A 26,226-nucleotide genomic window follows, 5' to 3' on the forward strand; every position below is an offset into this window, starting at 1 on the left:
AAAGGAAGCGGTAAGAGAAGGGAATGAAGCCATGAGATAAAGCTCTTTCTCAAAGGACAACCCAAATTCAGACCAGACGTGGCCTAGGCTTCTGAAATGGTTGGGTTTGTTCTCTTCTTTATTTACTCCCCAAACTATTCCCGCTTGGTCCCTGTTTCTGTAGAACAGAAGTTCAAAAATAGTGCACAGAAAAAGAGCTGTTTCTGTAGTATTTCCAGTTAGGCCTGGAGTCCAATGTGCTCGAAACAGTGTGAGAAACACCAACATTATTGTGCTGAGAGCCATTCACGTACCTGGAGAGATTAGCTCAAGCCAGGCCTAGAAGGAAAAGCACAGGCATCTCGTGGGAAAACGCGCTCACATGATGTGCTGTCAAATTTGGCAGATTCAGCAGCTCTTGATGATTTCAATAAGCAACCCAAAGTGATCCTGAACACCAAACCTTTTGTGCTTCACCATCACCTTCTAAAATGATCCAGGCTCTGGAGTCGCTGTTGGCTGGAGCAGGTATTTGCTGTCAGAGCACTGATGGAGATGTGGGGTATCTGCCATTGCAGACTGCTTCTTTGTTAAAGTTCTTACAGAAAAGGAGCGTGGGGAAAAGAACATGCAATTGGATACTGTGATTTCACTCTGACTTTCCAGAATCAGGAGTAATTTAAGGAGTTGTCTAAGGGACTGCCTGGCTGTGGCCTTTTCCTAATTTAGCATCCTTATATACCTGCATGTGAAGATTAGAGTTCCACTGGGATATGAGAGCAAAACAGGGTTATATGCATGGATCTTTAATTAAAACAGACCTCCCAGCCTTCAGAAAAAGAAAAAACCCATCAAAACCTGGCACAACATCAACTGGCATTAGCAGCATCAGCATCACACTAGATGCCCTGCACAAGAGGAAACTGTGAAAGAGCACTCAGAAGTAATGACTGAGTTTCTATGATGCTGTCAAGACTTTCACATCCCTGGCTGCCAGGTGTGGATTACTTGAGCTAGAAATGTAAAAGTCTTATAAAACACAAATGAAGCAGAAAAAAACCGAAATCTCAGCAGGTGAGGATGTACCATGAGAAGGAATTGGTCCTTTCAAACTTCAGCTGAGGAAGGAAGAGGAGGAGGAAGAGAATACCAGACCCAGCATTTCCACATTTCCTTTGTTTCCAGGACGTTTTTCCCCCCTTTCTTTTCTTTGGGCTCATAATATCAACTCTAATGTCTCAAGATACCTGAAACCTGTTTTATCCCCTCTCATCTCCATGTCTCCTTTGTCACTGTTATCACAATTAAAAGGGCAGGTGACAGCTCTCTAAGGCTTTGAATCCAACCTATCCCACAGTGAAATTTAAGTGAGTCGCATCATTTCTTTGGAACATAAACAAGACTGCAAGCTCTGCAACTGGGAAGTAAATTAAATGTGTTCACAGAGCTTCAGAGTCATCTTTGCCTTTCATGTTCTGCTGCCTGGCTTCCTATTAAAATTATTGCTAACGTAGTCAGGGCAGTGACAGGGAGTGTTCTGTGAAAGAGAGATGTTATTGCAATGAACTTGTAGGTGGCAGCTTTATCCTGGACAAGTGCGTATAGGAGGAAGAATCCATGGCTTGATAAGGTTGCTCTGGTGCAGCAGCAGAGAAGGTGAAATAATTGGGGGTGTTGGTCAATGAGAAGCTCCCCATGACCCGGCTTCAGTGTGCGCTTGAGCCCAGAACCCCACCGTGTGCAGGGCTGCACCCCCAGAGCGTGAGCAGCAGGTCAGGGAGGGGATCCTGCCCCTCTGCTGCACTCTGGGGAGACCCCCCCTGCAGTCCTGATCCAGCTCTGGGGCAGCAGCACAAGAGGGACGTGGAGCTGCTGGAGCGAGGCCAGAGGAGGCCTGAAAGAGGGGAAGTTCAGTTGGATATAAGGAAGAAGCTCTTCCCTGTGAGGGTGCTGAGGCGCTGGCACAGACTTTTCCCAGAGAAGCTGTGGCTGCCCCATCCCTGGCAGTGTTCAAGGCCAGGTTGGACACAGGGGCTTGGAGCAACCTGCTCTAGTGGAAGGTGTCCCTGCCCGTGGCAGGGGGTTGGAACCGGATGAGCTTTAGGGTCCTTTCCAACCCAAACCGTTCTAGGAGTTACATGATTCTGTTACTCATTGCAGAAACTGAGATTAGCACTGATTCTTCTACTGCAGCGCTATTCCTACAAGTTTGTGACACCAGACACTGCCAGTTCCAGAACAACTCTTTGAGGTTATGGAACGAAATAGTTACATTTGAATTCATCCAACCACGCTGCACTGAATGGCATTTAATCAGTTCTTAGAAAGCAGTCCTGGTGCTTATTAACTCCCAGGCAAGCTACTGCCTTCAGTTGCCAGCTAGATAACTATTTTTTGTTTGCCAATAGATAGTTGCCTCTAAATGCCCAGGGAATGATGATGCTTGGTGGCAAGTGCAGGCTATAAAATATTTATCTTTACCAGACAATTGTGTTACTGCAGCCTTTAATAGGATTTGGTGTGAGGCAAACATCTGCCTTGGCCTCTGGCCCAAAGATAGAGAAACAAGCTATTAAGTTGAATGTTGCATAGTGAATAAATAAGTTGGAAATACTGACCCGCAAACATGGTGAGTATATATATAAAAGAAGTCCATCAAGGGTCTAACAGTTTGCCTGCCTCCTTAATATGTTTATTGTATTTCATCTGGATAAAGGTAATTCATGGAGGTAATTGTAAGCCAGGCTGACGGATCTTTATAGAGTTCACCACAGCACAGTTGGCTTTCGCAGGGCTTTTTGTCAGCAGCAAAGTGGTCCCCTGAGCAGACCATTAGCCTGGGAGCTCTATTGCTGTCACATTCATGATGTGAAGCAAACAGTGTATTTGTCTATGCCTCAGATTACCAGCCTAAAAAACCTGGGAATGGGAACAATTAGCAATTTCCTACTGAACTCAGTGATATCCTTAAATGAAAGAGAGTGTAGTGTGAAGTCTTACTGTGGGTATGGGCGCGACTGTGCCAGTTCATAGCTTCTCTCAGGGTAAGGAGTGCTTGCAGTAGGAATACAAGCAATGAAAGAAAGGTTTCAGCCAAGTTTCCCTCAAAATCTACCAGCTGTGAGGTTACCTGTACTGAAAAAAGTCCCTTGAGACAAATGGCAAAGTATCCTCAGCAGCTGTAAGTCAACGTGGTGCATGAAGTAAAGCAGGTTTGCTCCAGAGCATGATCTGTTTCTTTCTCTGCTTTGATAGTTAAAGCTCTTGAGCGGGAAGGAGCTTAAAGAGTGCTTCAGAAGAAGACTTTTGTTCTTGGAGAAGCCTTGGCTTTCATACTTAATGAATGTTTTCCATCTTTCATTTTTATGAATCCAGTACCTAAAAGGGGCCTACAGGAAAGCTGGAGAGGGGCTTTGGACAAGGGCCTGGAGGGACAGGACAAGGGGAATGGCTTTAACCTGCCAGAGGGGAGATTGAGATGAGCTCTTGGGCAGAAGCTCTTCCCTGTGAGGGTGCTGAGGCGCTGGCACAGACTTTTCCCAGAGAAGCTGTGGCTGCCCCATCCCTGGCAGTGTTCAAGGCCAGGTTGGACACAGGGGCTTGGAGCAACCTGCTCTAGTGGAAGGTGTCCCTGTCCGTGGCAGGGGGTTGGAACTGGATGAGCTTTAAGGTCCCTTCCAACCCAAACCAGTCTGGGGTTCTATTATAGGATCCTTTTCCTGAGTGAGGTGGGCTGGACTAGTGTAGGGAATACCTGTGGTGTCAGACAGGTACCATCCTCCAACATGGACAGTGTGGATCTGAAGACCGTGTGTCTCATTATGTCATTTCCTCTTCTCAGAGGAATTAATGACATGTCTGGATGTTTACAACTGTTATTCAGGAAATCACTTGTTTTCTCAGTTGCTAATTAGATTCTGAAGCTGACATGACAATTACTCCCATACACAAGCTCCTGCAGTCCCCATTAGAAACCCCACCACCTTGAGTCTTGGAGGTCTGTCCCGGTGGGAGTTGTTTGCTTTCAGGAGGTTTGCTCCTGCTGCTGTTGCTTGTTGAAAGGTGTCAAGGGAACTGCATTTTCAATGTTCTCTTTGGACACGATAGCAAAACCATGGGAAAGCATCATGCATCATTAATTGGCTGACCCTCTAATGAATAATCTTTGCCCTTAGCAGCTGGTGTCAATCAGATCCGTTCAGAGATTTGGAAGCCAAGAGAAAGCTGTGGGAGTCAGACTGAGAACAGGGAGCATCTATCTCTTTCTAAGCGAGAATTGACCATGGTCTCACAGTGAACTTTAACAATTAAGGAAAACAAAAGAAAACATTGTCATGGTTCTTTAACGCAGTTCCCATGGCACTATTCATAAAACACCATATGGAATTCTGTATATATTGGAAAATATCCTTATGATTACATGAGCAGCTTACAGAATTAGCTATAGAACAGACTCGAATCTAGCCCTAACTAGCAGTGACCTGTTTCATTTATTGATTGAGTTTGTCACCTCTGCAGCAACGTTAACTGTGGACATACTTAAAAGACAGTTGCTTTGTGCCACTAACTTAGGGCTGCCTGAATGTTAGTTTGCTCTCTTCTGTCATCTAAAAGACCCATTAGTAATAATAGGGCAAATTTTCAGATGCTGAGACTTAGCCCATTTGATCCTTCATTCTTTCCAGGATTCCCCCATCATGGCTCCCTAATTTCTTATGCCAACTCACCCACCTCCTCCTGTTTAGTTTGAAATGTAGGTATTAGAACAATGTGCATGGATGTGTGGACACGTTATGTGGACATTTCGGGAGGGCCACAAAATCAACTCAGCTGTTCCACTGGTGCAATCTGTAACCACTGTAATGAAATTCAGACCTGGGATGAAGACAGGGGTCTTATGGGAAGTCTGAAGTGCATATGGCTTGCTAATGCCTGCAGTCTTCAACATAAAAAGAAATTCCAGTTTGAGATGGTGCCTAAGGATATAGGTTGAGGTGATGGAGCGGGTCCAGAGAAGGGCACCGGAGCTGGTGCAGGGCCTGGAGCACAAGTGTGATGAGGAATGGCTGAGGGACCTGGGGGGGTTTAGTCTGGAGAAGAGAAGGCTCAGGGGGGACCTTCTCGCTCTCTGCAACTGCCTGACAGGAGGATGGAGCCAGGAGGGGGCTGGTCTCTGCTCCCAAGGAACAAGGGATGGGACAAGAGGAAACGGCCTCAAGCTGCCCCAGGGCAGGTTTAGATGGAGCTGAGGAACAATTCCTTCCCCAGAGGGTGCTCAGGCATTGGAACAGGCTGCCCAGGGCAGGGCTGGAGTCACCGGCCCTGCAAGTGTTCACACCCCGTGTAGCCGAGGCCTCAGTGCCATGGGTTAGTGGTGGCCTTGGCAGTGCTGGGGAATGGTTGGACTTGATCTTAAAGGTCTTTTCTAACCTAGCTGGTTCTATGATTCTATGACTTCCTGACCACAAGCCTAAGTCACAAGCCTTCTTTGTTCTCAGTAACTCTGGAGTTCACGAGAAAAAAAGGTTCATTTAACACTTCCTTTATGGAAAAGGCCAGATTGGACTTTCCAGGACTTTGAGCAACCTGCTCTAGTGGAAGGTGCCCCTGCCCATGGCAGGGATGTTAGAGCTATATGGTCTTTAAGGTCTCTTCCAACCCAAACCATTCTAGGATTCTATGCTTATGCAGTGTTGCTACAGGTTTTCAGACCCCTGCCCAGCGTGACAGTGTAATGGTGAGGTTTCAGGAGACATCTATGTACTGCACTGACGCTCAATAGGCCCTACTCCTTCTGTTCCCAGTTTCCAGGCTGTAGAAAACAATTCACTTGTTTTTTTCTCTGCTGCATTAAGTTTTTTTGCCACCTTTTGAGCTTAACCAACTCGTTGAAGGGTCTGACAAGTGCCAGAACCAGCAGAAGAAGAAGGAGCTTAGAGTTGTGCCTAGGATGAACAGATTAGAGGAAAAAGACTGACCCTTTCAGCAACAGGAGCTGTTAAATCTCCTTGCATGTCTCATTATCTTGTTTCACAGTACTCATACTCTGTATATTCTTCGTATGTGTAAGTATGTGTGTAAATAAATAACTCCTTTTTCTACATTTCTGTATATATTTCTTGAAGACAAGAAGGATGTAAGCAGTGTAAAAAAAATAGTGGAAAAAATGCATGAAGCAAAACTATCTTTGTTTTCAGCAGTGAAATTGAACCATCACAAAGTTCTGAAGCTTATATACATCCAGGCTAACATTAACTTCTCATTTACAGTGTAGATTTGTGTTTATACCTGGTATTAAGTCTGTGTTAGTATACCTGAGTGTCAGTATAAATGCACAAGGCCTGAGTTGCTATTTCTTTATTCTAGGAGGCATGGCTGTGATTTGATTGGAATAAAGGCGGCAGCTCAGGCCCCAAGTGTTGACTGCATGCTGTGATTGGATTTCCATACACCATAAAGTGAATATCTGCTTAACTAGAGAGCTTAAGTGTTAGAAAACTGACAGCACTTCCTTGTACCTTCCTTGCTGCATGGAGCTGTCTGATAACAAGATGTCTGATGCCAAGACTTAAAACATAAATGCTCGAAACTGGTTTTAGTCTTTAAAACCACTGTTGCCCTTTACGAAGGATGAAATTACACCACATCCTTTAAAATGTCCTTCAGAAACCTCTGTTGTTGGGAGAACACCCATCCAGAAACAGGCTTCCTTTCATTTGTGATTAGAAACTAATCTGCACATCTCTGCTGCAGCTGTTTCTCTTCACTTGCACCGATAGGGAGTTACAAATCTTTGCTACCACAAGGACTCGGGAAGTCTAAAGCACAGACATGATTCACATGGGTGAGATTTCCACCTCACAGATGTGCCACCAGTGCCTCTCCTGTATGACTGAATCCAGTTTTAATCTGATACACATCACTCTCTAAGAACATGTGAAATAATAGTGTGGGATGAACAATGGTATTCCATCACCTTTCCAAGCCCTACTCACATTTACTCAGTCTTCACTCACAGTTTAGTCAAGAAAGTAAAATCATTTTCATTCTCTTTTTGATAGCTAATGTTTACCAGCTTGTGTTCTTCTTTTATGACAGATAATTTAGCCCCAGTATTCTGAACTGTCCTCACAATAAAAATGCTAGATAACATTGTGCTTAGCTGTTAACTTTCCTGGAAAGATGAATAGCCAGTGTTTTTGCCAAAGTCAGGGAATTTAAGGTGATAACTACAAACAGAAGGAAGTGTGGAATAGTCCCATTCCTGTCCCACCAAGGTGCAATATTAGGGCTGTTTTTATAATACTGCAGAACAGATGAGAAGGCATTTGGTGAGGAATAATCCTCCAACAGACAGGATGAACCATGGGTCTGTGTTCACTAACTTCCTAGGGAACATTTCTACCATAGATCAGCTCTGCTTGGCACAAATAAATGCCCCACGTTCACTCACCCAAGTCAACAAAATCAGACCAAAGGTGCATGTTCTGCCATGAGAATGGTGTGTGTTGCTTCTCTCCAGTATATTTAAAGAGGGGAAAAAGGTTGGATAAATAAGCAGCAAGACAAGACATTCGGAAGTTTTCAGGTACTGAGTGAGGACAAAGCCTGGTGGGTGCTGAGCAACTGTGATTTAATCATGGGATTTGCAGTCACTCCTCACTAATGTGTTACGGTGGAACCACCCATTGGTGTCAATGGATGAGTGTCTTTGGTGAAGCTCAGACTAATGCTTTCAGCCCCAAGTGCAGTGATTGCTTTGAAGTTTCAGCTGTCCTGTCATCCAGACCCTCCCAAACTCAGAGTTCTTCTCTTGCTTAAAGAATTACCTGAATTCTCTTCTGTTTTCCAGAATCAGTGGATAATTGTCCCAGTAACTGCTATGGGAATGGAGACTGTGTGTCTGGGACTTGCCATTGCTTCCTTGGCTTTCTGGGACCTGACTGTGGCAGAGGTAGGAACTTCTACTTGATTAACTCTTCCCCTCTCCCCTTTGGTTAACATCTTTCTTGTGGATATTGTATTTGTGCCTGTACAAAGTACACCTCACCCAGCTTGAGGATGCTGCAATAGAATGAAAACAGGTTGGATCTATGGATTTGTTTCCTACTAGTCATGATTGCTGTGACCTTAGCAACAACACAACCCCAAGCTACATATGGACAGGCAAAGTATCACACTGGGAATTTTCTCTCTGGAAGGGACTTTAAAAAGCATGGCTTATAAATGTGGCAGTATGGTTTGTTTAGCAGAGCACACAACCATTGTGTGGCACAACCCTATAGTGATACTTTCTTTTAAGACACTGAGAAGTTGTGGGTTGTCCCTGCCCCATCCCTGGCAGTGTTCAAGGCCAGGTTGGACACAGGGGCTTGGAGCAACCTGCTCTAGTGGAAGGTGTCCCTGCCCGTGGCAGGGGGTTGGAACTAGATGAGCTTTAAGCTCCCTTCCAACACAAACCAGTCTGGGATTCTATGACTATACAAAAATCAATCATTGCTGCAGGCCTTGCAAATCTGCCTGAGCTCTGAATGGTCGCTGACAGCCTGGTTGTGGGGTGTAAGGCAGGGTTACAGTAGGGCTTGGAGTGGAGTAATGGCAGGAAAAACTGGATACTCGGGCCAAAAGTGAAAACATTGGGACAACTGGGAAGGAGGCTTATCCCAGAAAACAGTATAAAACATTTTTCTGCTCAAGTGATAAGTACTTTTAATAAATGGGTTTGGAAGGATTTCTGTGTGACCCGAAAACGTATAGGTTATTTAAACATTTAAAAACCAAACTGAAGTACTTAGAGTGAGAACACATTTCAGACCAAGAAATGAAAACGTTGCATGTGGGAAATGCCAGAATGCATCAACCTTTTTGAAGCCTTTTGGGTTTTAGCTCCAAGAGTCCAACAAACTAAATGCGGACTTATAAATGTGGGGAGGGAGGCAGTGTAAAAAGCTAATGCCCACACAAGGAGCTTTGCTGAGGCTACAGGTCGGGCCTTCACCCCAGCCCATCACTTCTTTGGAAGGCAGACTGGCTCCTTCCCAAGAGGGAGAGCTAAACTCTGTCCAACCCCATGTCCTCTGCCCCTCCAGCCGAGCGTGGGTCAATCACTGTAGCCCAGCCAAAAGACAGAGATAAGGAGGGCTGCAAACCCCGCAGGCAGGAGGGGAGCTCTCTGCTGAGCCGCTTTGGTCCAGGCTAAAACCCCAGAGGTGTTTCAGAGTTCACAGCCCAGTAAGATGGATGTGGCAGTCTGCATCCCTGAGAGCTGATCTGTCAAACTTCTTGCTGACTCAGGTTACACTTGGTTTGCATTTCCTTACACTTGGTTTGCATTTCCAAGCTCCTTTTCAAATCCCTGGAGCTGGAGACAAAAGGAGGGGTGTTTTTCCCCCATTTCCCAAAGCATATTCCTACTGACACTTCCCAACTTTACGTAGGGGCAGAAGTTCAGGGTTTGTTCCCCCCAAGGCTCCCTGTAGAGTCAGTGGAGGAGAAGCTCCTTTGCTGAGAGTCAGAATATTTAAGCTTTTGTTCTGAATTCACTTTCAGAGGAGCTCACATCCCTTCATGGGTTAGAAACCAGCTTTCTCACACTTCAGTTGAGCCACGTGAGTAACTAACTCCCATTTCACTACAGTCCTTATTCTGGCTGATATGAACACCTTTTATTCAACTATATCCTTTGGTTCAGACTCATCTGCGTGCAGATCGCAGATTACTTTCTGCCTTTAGGAAGACATATTAATACCTGGAGTGTCAAAATGCTATTTGGGTATGCATTTCCACCCAGTGGGCTTGTTAAAAGGATCATCTTCCCATGAGCATGAGATAGGAGGGCCCCAGCATTGGCTTCCTGTTGGTTTTCAGGGGAATCTAAGATGCTGCTTTTGACCTATAATCCCTCAGAGGGCAGCAACTGTGGCATGTGTAATGCAGTATCCATCTGCAGCAATATATTAGTCCTTGTACTGAGCAGTAATCCTTAAATAAGCAGGTCTCTGCCCACGTGAAGTTTTCTAGGTCATAGATTTCCTGGGTGTTCCTTTGTTTCAATTTGGCCTCGGAATTCACCATCCAAATGAGTGGGAGAGTGTGGAACAGAAAGCCCTTCTGTTTTTAATAAGGGTTAATTATGAATGTATTATTAAGCAATTATTAAACTGAGTAAGTGAGAACAAATCACAGGGGTGTATTCATGGGCCTTTGTTCACAAACCGCGTAGACGAGGCCCGTAGTGCCATGGGTTAGTGGTGGCCTTGGCAGTGCTGGGGTAATGGTTGGACTTAATGATCTTGAAGGTCTTTTCCAACCTGGTTGATTCTATGGGAGATGGTGTTTTAAAGTTCTCTAAATTAAACGAATGATCTTACTCTCTGATGTTACCATAAACCACGCTAGAGAATGACTATAACTTTGGCATCTTGGATATCATTTGTTGGAATCTGAATGATCAAACAATACTTATAAGTCTTTATATATGGAAAAGAGTCACACAAGTAGCAGTAGAAAAAAGCCAGACAACTCTCTTGTCTTTATTCATTACGGTGTGCTACCAAGGAGGTTTTGTTCTTTCCATTGCCTTGACATTTGCAGCAGCACTTTCCAGGTTATGTTGAAGGTGTTCCCCACAGAGGACTCTGTAGAGCACCAGTCTTATTGCAGATGGCCAGTAATTTATCTGATCTTGTACTGAGTGATCAGCTGTCTTGTCAGAAAACATGTAAGTCGTCCTCAGCACCCTCTCACTGCTGAAAGGCAATTATTCTTTCTCCTTGTTGAAAAGAGCTGCAGAATATCCTTTTCCAGTGCCTTGAAAGAACAGGGCCCATTACTGAGCATGTGAAATCTGAGACAGGAGGAAAATGCCATCAGCCAAGCTGAAAAGTGAAATTAGAGAGTGAGTTTGCTGTGAACCATATACAAAACATAGTGTTTCTTAAGCAGTTGATGTCTTGTGTAGTATAGGTAGGTATCTCCTTGCAAACAATGCACTTGAAATGCACCACTGCAATGTGCTTCCTTTAAAGTGAACAGAGGGCTCCTTAGTAATAACAGTTGCCAAATTGCTTTCTTTTCTAAACCTCTTTTATCTTGGTCAGGCAAATATAGTTCACTGCATATCAAATGGGCTTAACAGTCAGAGCTGGCAGTGCTTTGTGTTTTATTGAGGTTGCTATAATTCCATAACACTCAAACCAACTTGACTATAAGGACACATGGAAGCAACACAGGATGGGCAATATGCAATTACTATCTGAAAAGATGGGAAGAGAAGGAGAGGAATGTTCCCCCAACCGTGTTAATACTTCTTTCTGCATATAAGCAGAGTCAGAAACAAAGCAAAAGAGGTACATTGCATTCATCACATGCCTGATGCAGTTGAATTAAACAGCAGACTGGAATATTCCTTTCACATTTGTCCCGCATAAAAATGTCCACAAATTGCCATTGTGAGGGGCAGATGGCAAGTTCAGCTGCTCTCACCCAACAATAATGTGCAACAGTGAATGAGAGAAGTCTGTGTTGAATATATGTCCTTGCAGCTGAGTTCCAGCAAAACGAAATGGAAGAGAACAGGGCTTAAGCAAGAAGAAGTGTCAAGGGATAGTGAACAGGGACAGCTTTTGTTTCTGAGGGACAGAAATCAGCAGCTTCCTTGGAAAAATCAGAGCAGAAGACAAAAGGAGTGTAATGTTGCAGGTGTGGAGAATAGAAAAGGGAGAAGGCATCATCAGAGAGGAGATGAAGGAAGCTTAGAGAGCAGTGATTACCAAAGCTTTGGTCATGGAGGCTGGGGTCTGGTCCTTCCCTGGGCAGCCTGCTCTGTATCCTTCAGTTCATCCCATCCCACTCTGCCTGACATTTTCCAAATTTAGCTCACAAAACGCTTAATTCCTGGGATCCATCATGCCACAGCTTGAGCTTGTCAGCTTCCTCCTCTCCCCTTTATCACAGGGAAGAAATCCTGTATCTGGTTGACTTTGAGAATCAGCCCACTTTGCCAGAAACAAGGACAATTAGAAATCCTTTATACACTGATACAAAGATCAGAGGGGAGATTTGGAGAACCCTCATTACAGGGAGCTTGGAAAGACTAGAAGCCAGTTTTGCATTGTGTCTGATGATGAATGGAGTCCAGCAGAGGCGATATCCAAAAAAGAGGGCTGGAGATTCAGTTAGAATCACAGAATCATGGAATCATTGAGGTTGGAAAAGACCTATAAGAACACTGAGTCCAACTGTTAACCCAGCACTGCCAAGTCCACCACTAAACCATGTCCCTAAGCGCCACATCTGTATGTTTTTTTAACTACCTCCAGGGATGGTGACTCCACCACTTCCCTGAGCAGCCTGTTCCAATGCTTGACAACTATTTTGGTGGAGAAAGTTGATAGTTTAGTTGATAGACAAGAGCTAAATCAGGGGAATAGTCTCAACGTGGCATTCTGGACTCTGAGCAAAGCAACTGGAACCCATAATGCTGAGAATTCCAACAGAAGAACAGGGGAGTGATTTGTCTACAGCAGAGACAGTGCCAAGGGAAGTATGAAGTTTGGCGGCATGTCTGGAGTTACTGATAAGCAAGCTAAGGTCAGTGGTGCTGCTGAAAGAAGACACCAGTACACTGAAAAGTCAGAATACAAGAGGTTAGTTAGTGAAGAAAAGTGTAAGACACAAAACAAGGAGACATTCTAACTCCAGAGCACTGTTTGTTTGGTTCAAACAGTCATAGGAGCTCACAGTCAACAGCTGGGTGTCATGCCCATAAAAGACTTGGTTGTGGCAAAGAAAAGAGCAACATACCCCACTGAAAACTGTGTGTGAAGAATGTAAGTCATAGAATCATAGAATCATAGAATAGTTAGGATTGGAAAGGACCTTAAGATCATCCAGTTCCAACCCCATGCTGGACTCCTGTGCTCTTTGTTGAAGTGAGAGCCATGTACAGTTGTGTTCTGATGTGTTATCATCTGTCCCCAGCATCCTGCCCCGTGCTGTGCAGTGGAAATGGGCAGTACATGAAGGGAAGGTGCCTGTGCCACAGCGGCTGGAAGGGAGCAGAATGTGATGTCCCAACCAACCAGTGCATCGATGTCTCCTGCAATAACCACGGCACGTGCATCATGGGGACCTGTATCTGCAACCCAGGATACAAAGGAGAAAGCTGTGAAGAAGGTATTTGCACCACACATTCAATTAGCCTTTAGCTTTAGGTAATTGCATGGATGGAGGCAATTCGGAATAGGACTGGTGCTTAAACAGAACAGTAATAGGCACCTTAGAGCCACAATAGATGGATGCAACCTAAAAATGATATGTTGTCATAACTTGTCGTTAGCTATCATATTTGTCCAATAATTGGATGAAAAGCCATCAAATGCTTCAGATAGATAGACAAATTGAGTTGAAAGACCAGAACATCTAATCATATGTTCAAATGTTCTTATTAAAGCACCATTTCCATTTACACATTGAAACGTATAATTACTTTTTACAGTGCTTTCTTCTCTGCTGGGCTATGCCAAGCGGTTTCAGTTGCTTACATCCCCAAAATGGTGGCGTGTGTGAGAGAAAGTCTCTGATTCCTGTCAGCTTTAAAAGCTTAGAAATGCTCAGGACTTGAATTAAATTCTGCTTCAAAATCAGATATTATTTTAATGGCTTTTCCATCGCTTTTTTCTTACATTAGCCCCCAAACATTTTTCATTTACATTTAGATTTATGGCTCAGAAATACAGTGCCTTTTAGCACTTATCTTCAATCTTTTTGTGTAGGAAGTCACCTGCCACCATAAACCTTTATCTTCCCCAGTCTGTGACTGCTTCTTATTGCTAAATGAAAAAGTGGAGTTTTGTGAGTGCACAAATCATTTGGACAGTTATAAAAATACATCCAGAAGTGCCTGATTTAAAGAATAATGATTAATACTTTTGAAAACTATTGTTAAAATTCAATGCAGGTGACCTGATAAATAATTACATTTAAATTATGCTTCTCCAGATACATATGTAAAGGATCTGCACCACCTGATAGATTGAAGATAGGCTCGATACATGTATAAGAATCACAATGGCTTGAATTAACTTATGGTTTTCTTCATGTGCGCAGGATAAAGATTTATCTGGAGTGGCTTTATTTTACAGACAATGAAAATAGGCTGAATTGGATTCAGGCATTCAAATGGCATCTAATCTATCAATCCTTTTGATGTGTTAAATGTACTGGAGTGGGACATCTCAGATGTAACATGGCTTCAGTGTCAGCAAATCTTAGATGAAGACAATATCAGCTCTTATAACAATAAGCCAGCTCTTGAGAAAGCTTCATTTTGGCTTAAGAAAGCACAATTCAATGAAGCCGTGGGGCATGCAAAACCCAAGGGTGGTGACTACTGAAGGATCTTTAAAGCATCTCCGTATTTACGAGATCCTATCTTTACCGGCTAAACAGAAATGAAACGATCCTGATTTTGCCTCCAGCCAGAGGTGTTTAATGTGTGTAAATCAGAGTAAGATTCTCACAGGAACCTTTTATTCCCCTGGTCTCATTTCAAGCAGAAAAGCCAGACATTGCTCAGTTATTTTATGTTGGAGGGGACAGTGTCAGTCCCACTAGGTAAAAACTTGAAGAAGAATGAAGAACAAAGAGAACATGATTTTTCTTATGATCTCGTTAGGATTTTTCCAAGCATGCATTTGGTTTTCATATTCAAAGCATAATTTGTATTGTGTTGTGAAGGGGAGGGGGGAAATACGCCACGTGGGAAATCTTGAGGACATATATATATATATAAATATCTTTAGATCTAGTAAAAAAAAGTTGATTTATACTATTTTTTAAATTGCTTTTACTTTTTAATTTCTCTTCTAAGAAGGCCCATCTGGAATTGATTAGGGTTTATTATTTCTCAGTTCTCGTAGCTTCACTGCTCAGGCCGTGTTTATAAGGGGGATTTCATTCCAGGGTTTCTTCTCTCTTTTCTTTCTCCCCCCTTATAGAAGTTCAGCAATGTTTATAAAACATCAGCCAACAATCTTACATGAGCTTTTCTTTTGCTCCTGCCTTAGTTTATTGGCCCATATTTTATAAGGCATGGGCTAAGCCAGCGAGACATTAAAGGGAAAGGAGCAAATTTAAGCAGTGAAAAATGAGAAGTTGCTCTTTGGGTACCGAATAAGCCTAATAACTTGTGTGACCAATGAAGCATGAAGCATATTGGGCAAAAGCATAGAAGAGGCACTAACCTTGCTTGCTGCATGATTTATCTTCCCTGGCAAAGATTCTGCACAAGGCTGAACTATAAATGGGGCATTTTCCAAGCAGGAATTAGACCGTTTGGGACATTTTCCAAACACCAATACAGATATATGCAAAACTCTTTTTCTTTTTCCACGTATACCAGATTTTGTCAGCTCTGCTTTCCTGCCCTGCTCCCCATCTCTGCTACTCCCAGAGCTGAGCAGCTAAATTTGTCAAGCAGAACTCCCTAAAAATACACCATTGTACTCCAAATCCACTAAGCAATTGATTAAGAAGAAAGCAGAAGCCTGTAATCCTGTCCCAGGGCCCTTCTGATGGTGCAGAAAGCCTAAAGAGATACAGCTAGTGAGGCTGAGATTAAAGTAACCATTGTGTGTGACATTTTCTGAAAGGGCTCATTTCAACATGAAAAATGGCCTTGGGATTATGATAAATGGGGGGTTCTGACATGCACATTCCCCTCTTATAATCATCTGTGTTCGAGCTGAGATAGCAGATTGTCTGCCTCCTGCAATGGAGCCCCTGTAAAACTCACCTTTTTTCCCAATTGACCTTCAGAGGGGATGATTAATTGCCTGGAGGTAGCCTCTTGTCAGTTAGCCTGTGATCTTTGTTCCCTATGTTCAAACCATCTGCAGAGAACGTACGGGGCTGCTGGTCCATCTCTTAGTCCTTTTCATACTTATTACTGCTGAGAAAGAACAGGGCCAGGGCTTCAAGGGTCTCATGCTAAAATTGGCACCCGAGCTCCCAGCTCACTCACGGCGAAGGAGATTTATAGACTCATCCTTTCCAGCCTGTTACAATCTTCAGGGATTGTTCCAGCTACGAGCAGGGCTCCGGGAATCAAACAAAACACAAAATGCTCTCACATGCCTTGGGATAGTAATAGGTGAGCCATTACTTGTCAGGCTGAGAAGGGTTTGAGAAGCCAGGGAATTATCTGAGCAGCTGTTGTGTTTCCTTTAAAGGTTTCTGGATCTTAAGCAGGTCATTGGGATTCTTATTAGCTTTTATGAGAGGGGAAGAAACAGACCACAGACCTGCTGGGTGTGTGGTGGCTGTGTTCTGCCCTTCTCTATTAGGAGCTGGACGTCTTTCCTTTGCTGCTTAGCCAAACACTTGTCACTGATCCTCAGGGCTCTGCCACACACCCTTACAAGAGGTGGGAAGAATTTCTTTAGGCTCTTCTATGAGCTTTTATATATAAATAGATGATTGACTCCTCCAGTCCTTTATTTGGGTGTCATAGGTTTTCATTGCTGGGTGAAATTCCTCCAGTTGCTGATAGTTGCCTACAAAACACATAACTCAGGAATCAGGCAGCAATACATCCAGTCTTCTGGTGCATGTTGCTATACCCTGCACCCAACTGAAGGGCCTTCAGACTTGATAGGAAAATGCCTCTTTGAGGGGAAAAAGAACACCAAAAAATTATAGAATATTATTAATAAGTCAAAAACCAAACCACCAGTACCAAAAATATATAATTTTGTTTAATCCTTACTCCAGAAAACTCTCTAAGGATCTATTTAAGGTGAAATTTATGTAAGTGTCTGTGAAACCTGTATAGATTTCAGCACATTCTTCAATTTAAGCATGTCTTTTGCTGAATAAGGACATTAACTTCTGCTGAATCTTTGTGTAAAATTCTCTCTCAGAAAACTAGAGCTCAGCTTTGAATTCATTAGGAATAGTAATTTAGGTTATTCTAATAGAATAAATGGAGGCATGATATGTGTGCAAGAGAATATTATTCTTACTCTATTCTTAATTGATATTAGGCTGTTCTTACTAGAAGGATCATTTATTTAGGCCTGGATAGGATAAAAGAGCTTAATAATTAGATTTTTCTCTGCTTTTCATGACACTGTTTTAGGTCTCACTGCCTTTTTGGGACACTGTCTTCTTGATCTAGTTGAAGATGTCCCTGCTTGTTGCAGGGGGGATGGACTAAGTGACCTCTGAAGGTCTCTTCCAACCCAAACTGTCCTATGATGTATGAGGCATCTGCTTTGTGCACAATGGGGCTTTGCTTTCTGGTTGGAGCCTTGAGATACTATATAGAATCATAGAATAGTTAGGGTTGGAGAAGACCTTAAGGTCATATAAATAGCTTTGTGTAGATGGCAGTCTGATGGCTTTTTCTCATGAAATTCCCATTTGCTTTCCCTGTCTGCTTCCTCTTCCTTCTCCCATGTAGTGGACTGCATGGATCCCACCTGCTCGGGACGAGGCGTGTGCGTGCGAGGAGAATGTCACTGTTCAGTGGGCTGGGGAGGAGCAAACTGTGAGACCCCAAGAGCCACTTGTCTGGACCAATGCTCCGGCCATGGGACCTTCCTCCCGGATACTGGGCTCTGCAGCTGCGATCCCAACTGGACTGGACACGATTGCTCAATCGGTAACGTCAGCGGTGACTTACTGCTGGGTTTTGTTTGCTTTAAACTCTGGGAAATATTCAGGCTTTGATCTGCTGAAGGAGTGCTACAAATGTGTTCCAGTAAAGCACATGTAGGGCATGACTGGAAGCAGAAATGCCAGAGCTCAACTACATAAATAATTCTGCTTCCATTGCTGAGCGTAGAGTAATATAATAAATAACCCCATTAAAGCCACCTAGGCTTGCTATTGTTCATTATGTTGCTATGAATGTAATTGATGGTCTACATATAACTGCTTGTTCTAGTGTTAGTTCTTGATGAATCCCAGTAGCCACCAAAGGGTCTGGTTTGATATTTAGGAGATGACTAAATATTCCTTAGGTGGCTGTAAACAAGGAGATGGTGGCAATCCTTCAGGTCTCATTTCCCTTTGGAATTCAAAGGCTGTGCTTTTCTAGGCTCAGCTAGAGGAGGAGTGTCACATGGGGTTCATGTAAGACTGTAGCACTGTCCCCTATCAAGTAAATAGTAAGTAGTACTTCTATGGAGTAGAAGTATTTAATAATACAAGCACCTACCAAGAAGATAGATAGATGTTTAAGGGCAGTTTTGTGTAGGTTTGGAACTGTGATCTTCCTTCATCTTGCTCAAAACCTACATCAGGTATCTGAAATGAAGGCTAAAGAAAAACTGTTCAGGAGCCTTTTCTTCCAAATGCAATTAGTTTTTAGAGGCCACACTGAGAAATGCTATAGCATGTTAAATACTCAGAACCTATGGCACGTAAGTCTTTTGTGCTGTATATTGTGCTCACAAACAAGAGGCTTACAGCAGTAACAGCTTCTTTACCTTGCACAGCTGGGGTGGAACTAGACCAAAAATCCAGGGCAGCTCAGTATAGGCAATGAAATGAAATTAATTTCGAGCAAAGTGACCAAAAAAGCACCTGTTAGGAGGGTGGATGTAGTAGAAAAATCACATAAACAACATTTTCACTAAGGAATTACTATCATGTGTAAAGAAAATCAGATTAACCGCTTGCAAGTATTTTAAGAGAGTGACTTCCAAAGGTGGGGTAAACTGAATAAAGTGGTGCAAAGGATATAAAAAGGAAACCTTTTGACAGTCATCATTTAGGTTAGATGTTAGAAAGCTTGTTGTAAAGTAAAATTGACTGCGCTGAAGAATAAGCAAAAAAGAAGGCCTATTTGCCTGGGGCTAAAACTAGGTTGATCACAACTTTTGCAGATGTAGGAAGGGAAACTATCCAGCATTGATAGGAGGATAAATTTGGTGTCATATATTCCCATATTAACATCTTCAGTTCCATACTCTATGAGCTCCTTTACAAGACCACCGTAAGGGAAATGGTAATAGTGTATTTCTAGTGATTTGGTAGCATAGTTCATAATTGAGTCATTACTCTGAGTTTATACAGAGGTTTGGGGATTGCAGGGATGGATTTGGAGAACTGTTTATTTCTACACACAAACAGAATTCACTTTCCCTTTGTTAACCTGCAGGTTCATGTACAGATGATTTATAAGCTTTCCTTATACTGCTTTTATAAATCCATCTAGTGCAAAGTTTCTTTGGCACTGTGAGGTTATTTGAGACAAACTTGAGCATCATTCCAAGACCTTTTTCCTCACTGAGCTGCTTGTAACATTCAGGTTATTGTGCCTCACAGCTAAAACCGCAGCCAAGGTGATTTGTAAACTTCCATTTCTAACCCAGGCCTTTGCACTGAATTGATGACTTGATTTGAAAGACAGAGTTACTCGCAGGATGCCTGGTGCTCTTCTTGCATGATGAAAACAGAGTGAGCAAGCATGTTAGTACATGTAACAACACATTGCCCACCCCATCGGAGTGTACCACCCCGGTGGAGGTAGAAGGGACTGAAGGGGCCAGATATTTATTGTGCTATAAAGCAGGACCGAACAGAACAGGAGTGTAAAGTGAAAGAACCAAGTACTTGCATAAATCAAACTCAGCTCAGCAAAGCAGTTAGGACCATGTTGAATCCCAGTGAAATCTCTAGGGCTGTGCCTACATGGGCTAGTGTCAGGGACAGCCCATCTAGTAAACTGCATAGAGAAGCAGACCCTGAGAAGAGCATAATCATCTGAAAACCCAGATTCTATCTTTTAACACCTTCAAAACAAGACTAATACCTCTCTGAAATGCTTTTTGCTGTATTCATTTAGAAGGTATCGGTCTGTACGGAATCATAGAATCACAGAATGGTTAGAGTTGGAAGGACCTTAAAGCTCATCCAGTTCCAACCCCTGCCACGGGCAGGGACACCTTCCGCTAGAGCAGGTTGCTCCAAGCCCCTGTGTCCAACCTGGCCTTGAACACTGCCAGGGATGGGGCAGCCACAGCTTCTCTGGGCACCCTGTGCCAGGGCCTCACCACTGTGGATTGTCATATGTAGAAAGTAAAACACGACTTTGAAACTTAGACTCAGTCTTTCTAAGCTAAGATTTCACCTGCCTTCAGAGGGAATCTTGGAGCACAGATTGCTGGATAAACCCCTTAATTTTCACAAGATAATAATATTACAGAGATTCCTATTTCCTGTTTATGGTGTCTTTTTTCATTCCACTTGGCCTGTGTCTTCATAGACAAGCTGTGCAATTCGATTTCTTGTGAATTCTGCTTTGCACTGCATTGCAGGAAGAAGTAATGTTATGGTGGGGGGTTTTGTTTTATATATGTAACCACCACCAGTATATCTGGTGATAGGGCTGAGATATATCTGAGATAGGGCTGCTGCCATACTACCTCAGATTTTTTCACTCTGGAGCGATGCTTCTTAAACACGCTTCACAATTTCATGCAAAGGATAGTTTCTTAGGATCCTGTTTCCCTCAGTGTACACTTCTTTTTTGGTAGATCATCAAGTATAAAAGAAGTCTTTTGGAGAAAGGTGCTGAGGTAAGTCTAGAGGTAACTTGTACTGAGCAGCAAAAGGGGCATTTGGATTTCTCCATGGGAGAATTAAATCCTTTCCCTTTTGCATCTCAGTACTGTTGCACAAGCAAATGTAAAAAGGTCCTTTATAACCCAGTACAAGAAAGATAATTGAGGGACCACCCATCCTAACCCTCTTTTCCAGGGTCTGCCATCACAGATCTTCTGTATCCCAGGCTTTTGGTGTCCTATCTCCCTTCACCTCTTAATGAGCCCTAGCAAAGAACTTCATTCTCACAGTTCTGGCAACTAATGAACTCATTACAGGGCAGCTCTCTTAGCCTCTTATTGTCTGAGTATAGTGGGAAGAAGGGAATGGCCTGTGCTGCAATGCAAAATAGGACTTAATATGTGATATAGTCTCACTCTTGACCTATTTAAACTGGACCAGGTATTTCTGGCTAATCAAGAGGCAAAAAACTATGTACTTTAAGACATATTTGCTGAGCGCAGTGAAATGAATAGGTGAGTCAGGTTATCTCCGTTTGGGGAATGCACTGTTTCCCAGAGGGATCTCACTGATGCATCAGTACAATCCTAGGCATATCAAAACAGTATTATGCTTGGATGCAAAATCATTCTTAAAAGAATTAAGTTATCTGGTGTTGCCCTTCACTCTCCTCAAATTTAAATCAGTGATTTTCACCCTGTTCTCTGTTTGGTAGTTGACATCTTGACATGCATGGTATTCACTAGGATCAGTGGGAAGTTGATTATACAAAGCAGCAATAGAAATTATGTTCTGTGTGTAAAAAGTGTGCTGACTTTTTCTGGGCAGTTGACAGTGGTTGTACATTGACCTGCATACAGATAAGGATTCCTTCTCCATCACTCATTTGTAATGACTCACTTTATGCATGGTTGACATCCAGTGCAGTACTTCAGACCCTTAAAAGTACACTGGAGAAGAGCAGTAATAGGAATATTACTTTGTATATGATGGTTCTGATTTGGCAGCAGAGATATAAAATCATGGGCTGTACTTTTAATGATAAGAGTTGGGAACCAGAAGATGGGATTCAGTAAAGAAGTTAGAAGTTAGGACGTTTTACTCCACATTTTGAAAAGGCAAAGAGAACATGTCTGACCAGGGACTAGGGCTGAGCTTGCATGACCATATCTCATGAAATCTGGTAGTTTGATCCTCTTCATAGCACAATAGAATCCCAGATTGGTTTGTGTTGGAAGGGACCTTAAAGCTCATCCAGGTCCAACCCCCTGCCATGGGCAGGGACACCTTCCACTAGAGCAGGTTGCTCCAAGCCCCTGTGTCCAACCTGGCCTTGAACACTGCCAGGGATGGGGCAGCCACAGCTTCTCCGGGCAACCATGGCAGGGGATTGGAACTGGATGATCTTTAAGGTCCCTTCCAACCCAAACCCATATGATTCTATGATTTCCAGCACTGCAGCACTCATCCTGGCTAGAAATGTTGTAGATGTCTTTAGTGGACAGAAAAAAAATGGTTTTGGGTCCATGCCCAGTTCCATGATGTCCCCTCCTGCTTATAGGCTTCCCATGACATTACCAATGTATTGGGATAGTTGTCCTGGAGAAGAGAAACATCTGCAGAGGGCTCCTCAGACTTTAGTGAAGTGGAAATCCTTGGAAGAGAGCTTAATTGATTCCTCATTGATTCAGCTGCCATCTTGGATACTTCATGTTATTTTAGAGCAGCCCAAGTTTCAGCTTTTGAGAAACCCTCAGTTCTGCCAAATAACTGGAGAGGGCTCAGCAGGCATCATGGTCACAGGTTCCTCGGGAGAGGGGCGATTACAGAGCCCTGGCATTTAGCATAAAGAATAGGAAACCCCCCTCTTAGCCATTGTGATGGGTTACAGACAGCTTAGGAGGGGCTTCAGACTGCCATGTAGTGATGACAATACTTGGAGACATGCCTAGATAAACCTGGCCTCCAAGCACAGTGGGGAAATGGCATGGGTAACCATAGGGCTAGCAGAAGAGCAGGTATTTACTCAGCAGAACAATCTTCAATGGCTTTACTGCTTTGGGTAAGCTGAGAAGCTGGATTTAAAATAAACCAAGCATGGTGTGTGCATCCATGTGTCTGATTGCAGGGAAGCCATATCCTTATACATTATTGTAGTCAATGGGAAAGCTCCTGTTTACTTTGCAGGATTATGGGTCAGTTCAAGCCCATTCACAAACAATTCTTAGATTTAAGTTTCTGTATCAGCTAATGGTAAGGACTGCATTTTGTAGGACCAATTTAGTTGTATAAATGAACAATGGAGGAAGTCCTTCAGATAGCACCCAGCAGAGCTCCCCACCACAGAGTTATACAGTTCATTGAAATGGGCATATTTTCTGCCTTCCAGTTAGTACATAAGGAGACCAAGAAGGATGAACTTCTAAAGAGGAAACCTAAAGCTAATGCACCTTTACCTTCCAATGTCTTTTCTCATCAGGAATCATGCAGGAGATCATTGCATACACACATAGAGACATACAGAAGCACAGTTCTCTCATATCTCACCAGACAATGTCACATCCACTGGTCAAACACCACCAGGGTTAACACAATGTGTGTGATGAAACTCAATTTCCTTGGGCTTCTTGGCGTCAACCTTACAAAACAAGATCTCATCTTAAATTCATGTCATGCCCAAGGCCACCAAGGTAAAAATCCATCCTTGGAAAATGTTTATATAACTTCTCCTTTAAACAACCCTTTTCTTCATAAAGGGGTAAAAAAAGTCTCTGTAAAAGATGGATACTACATCAGCTGTCATGTGATAACAGCTTGTACCTTGCAACTGGCTAGGGCCTCCTTTAATGATTAAGAACCCATTGATCTGTCTTTTTCTTAGCTTTAAACGTATGGGGAAGAGCAAGAGAACAAAATCTCAGGATACAAAATGTGAAATTGATAAACATCCATATATTTTAGATCTTAAGGACTTAAGAATAAGTTCTTTGGCACAGCTTGTAATCAAATGCCACTTTGAATGATCTTCCTTCAGCTTGTAACTTGCTTGTCTCACTACCCTTGCAATGTAGTGAGAAACGTTAGTCTGGGGCAGTTGAAATTATGGGAGCACCGGGTCTTCAAAGTTCAACTTCAGAAGACACCATCAGAATCTATTCTGGCTCAGTACTTAAATTGCAAACGCTCTCCTGAAGGCCTTAACTTGGTCCTTTAACAGTTGTTGAAGGGCAGGATATGTTTTGTACCAGCAGAGATTTCATCCTCAGCCTTACAGAGCCATAACATGCTGATCTGTGAACTTGTGATCTTCCCCATTTTATTTGTGTGGTTGTGTGGAGAGAAGTTTTCTCTCTGAGGGAACCATCATGAAACCAGGTCAGGAATAAAGTACGTGCAGCCCAGTGCTATTACCCAAGGCTATCACAGGTTCTGCTTTGTGAATTGTGAAGGAATAAGTGAACCCAGAGAGTCAACAGTGTTAACAGGAACTATCACTGTACAAAACATAATGTATTTGATGTAGTTGGGATTGTGAGCACAGATTTTAGCCTACCCATTGCCAAGATGAACTTATCCTTTAAAGTCTTATAAGCTTTTTATTAAAAATGCAATAAAAGACTAAAACCAGCCAAAACATTTGAAATAAAAGTATTGAGGGAGGCTTTCATTTGAATACCCTTTTACTCCCTTGCCCTTAGTTTATTGAAAATGTCTATAAGGAGACCCTGGTGTGGTGGAGGAAAGGGTGTTAGTTGAGATAGTCTGTTGTTATTATTGTAGGGAGGCCAATTCTTCTAAAGTCCAAATATCTTTGTGGTCAGCAGATGGAAAGGGCACACTAAAGGCAGGGAGAAAACTCACAGGAAGACAGAAAATACAACTTCTGTTTCAAATATGGATTCCTACTTACAACCTGATAGTTCAAAAATTGTCCTAGCACACTTCTTCCATCAAACTTCTGTCAGCTTCAGGATGCATTTAGGTTCTTACTTAGGTTCTTACCACTTGCGGCAGTCCATGCAGTCTTGGTCACATACAATGACCATGAGAGAGATTGAATGGACTGAAAGCTTGTATTCTGGCTGTCATTTAAACTTGGCCAAAACCCGTGGAAACAGTGATTTCATCAGTCTGGCTTTGACCGTTAGATCACAAGATGTTTGATCTGATTAGGTCATGTCTCAGGCTGAGAATAGCGTATGTCCAGTGGTGTAACAAGCAATCGCTGGTCTTCACTGACCTTTAGGCATAACTGTGATGAGTAAATCTTCTTCCTCTTTTATCAGCTGTACCAGCATCACTGCAAATTTATGGATCCGCTCAATGGACAATGGACAGACTATTTCATTCCCTATTTGTTTTCTCCAACAATTAGGGCTAATTCCCAGCAAGCCGATTTTAGTTCAGCATTCTTCCCTATCTCCAAATGTGACCTTGGCAGTGACACCATGAACAAAAAAGTTCTTTTTGTTTGGATCAGTTATATTTTGTGTTGTGGACTTTCCGGACTGAAAACAGCAGAGATGGACTGGACTCTGTGGGGTTCATGTTAACTTGGTTAGTTTGAAGAATAAATGTTCCACAGCACCACAACATGCTGTTAAATTCCATGGTCAAATGGCTCCCATTAAGATAGAGTGTTTTGAGGGTGGTTAAGCAATTAGCATGTTGCTTAACCTGAAAACTGTCTCAGATGACCAAATTTTGCCGAAGTCTCTGATTTTGCTTTTGAATGGAGGAGCCTTAAGAGTCATTACAGTTTCTGGACGTTCATCATGCCAACATGGGACCTGGTCATAATTTAGCTTCTTCTCTACAATTAATACCTGTCATGAAACTGCTGCTTTTTAAACAATATTAAGTCACCTCTTTGACACAATAAGTATGATCCAGCTGTCACTGAGGATAAAACTACTGTCCTGCAAGAGTGATGAGAACTGGTTCTTTAAGTTCTCTTAAGATAGAACTGGTTGATCAATCCAGATGAGAATCTGAAACATAGTCACTGCATGGAATAGGTCATGATTGTAAAGCCATAGGAATCAGTGAGTGTTTCTGCAGGCTTAGAATTACTCTGTGGCAGTTGTGCAGCCTTTGAGCTGAAGATAAATGATGTTCAGTGAGTTTGTTTTGTAACCAGCTCACAGAAGACTGTGTAGACATCCTTCATGTTTTGTGGGTCTAGCCCTCTGCTTCTGACTGTTCCCTCTTTTATCCAGAATACTGCTGGAGTTATCAGGTGGATACTTGTGTGTAGTGAGGCTCTGCCCGTGATCTACCTTGACTAGGCTGGATCAAGATGGTCGTCTCATACCTCACTCATTTGGCTCAGCAAGGATGCTCTTAGGTTCCATGTCATGGCTTCTCCATTTGAATTCAGTTCATTCCATGGTGGTGTTGGTAGATTGCTCCTGCAGCTGTGACCTTACACTCCACCTGGAGCTCATCATAATCAGAGTTTCTGCAAAGGTTTATTGGATGTTTTCAGCTTCGTCAAATCATGTTTCATTCCAATTTAGAATGGCTGAGATGAAATAATAGGGAAAATAATCTAGGAGTCAGTAAAACAGAGTAACATAAAAAATGAGCCAGCAAAAGTAGACTAAGACTAGTGATTGTCATATAGTGAATAAGTGTCTATTAAAGGCAAGGCATCCCTAGTTTAATAAGCTG

At 42.8% G+C, this 26,226-nt stretch overlaps 1 protein-coding gene across 11 annotated transcripts in view; it reads left to right on the forward strand.

Moving 5' to 3' along the window:
- Nucleotides 1–26,226, forward strand: part of TENM4 (teneurin transmembrane protein 4) — a 1,610,848-nt gene that overhangs the window by 1,438,896 nt on the left and 145,726 nt on the right. For all 11 annotated transcript variants that reach the window (XM_030476261.1, XM_030476262.1, XM_030476263.1 and 8 more), the window contains 3 exons: nucleotides 7,832–7,933; nucleotides 12,961–13,155; nucleotides 17,444–17,644. In XM_030476261.1, the coding sequence (XP_030332121.1) occupies nucleotides 7,832–7,933; nucleotides 12,961–13,155; nucleotides 17,444–17,644 (498 nt within the window). The remainder of the gene's footprint in view (nucleotides 1–7,831; nucleotides 7,934–12,960; nucleotides 13,156–17,443; nucleotides 17,645–26,226) is intronic.

Source organism: Strigops habroptila, chromosome 2 (genome assembly GCF_004027225.2).
Source record: "Strigops habroptila isolate Jane chromosome 2, bStrHab1.2.pri, whole genome shotgun sequence".
NCBI classification, from domain to species: Eukaryota; Metazoa; Chordata; class Aves; order Psittaciformes; family Psittacidae; genus Strigops; species Strigops habroptila.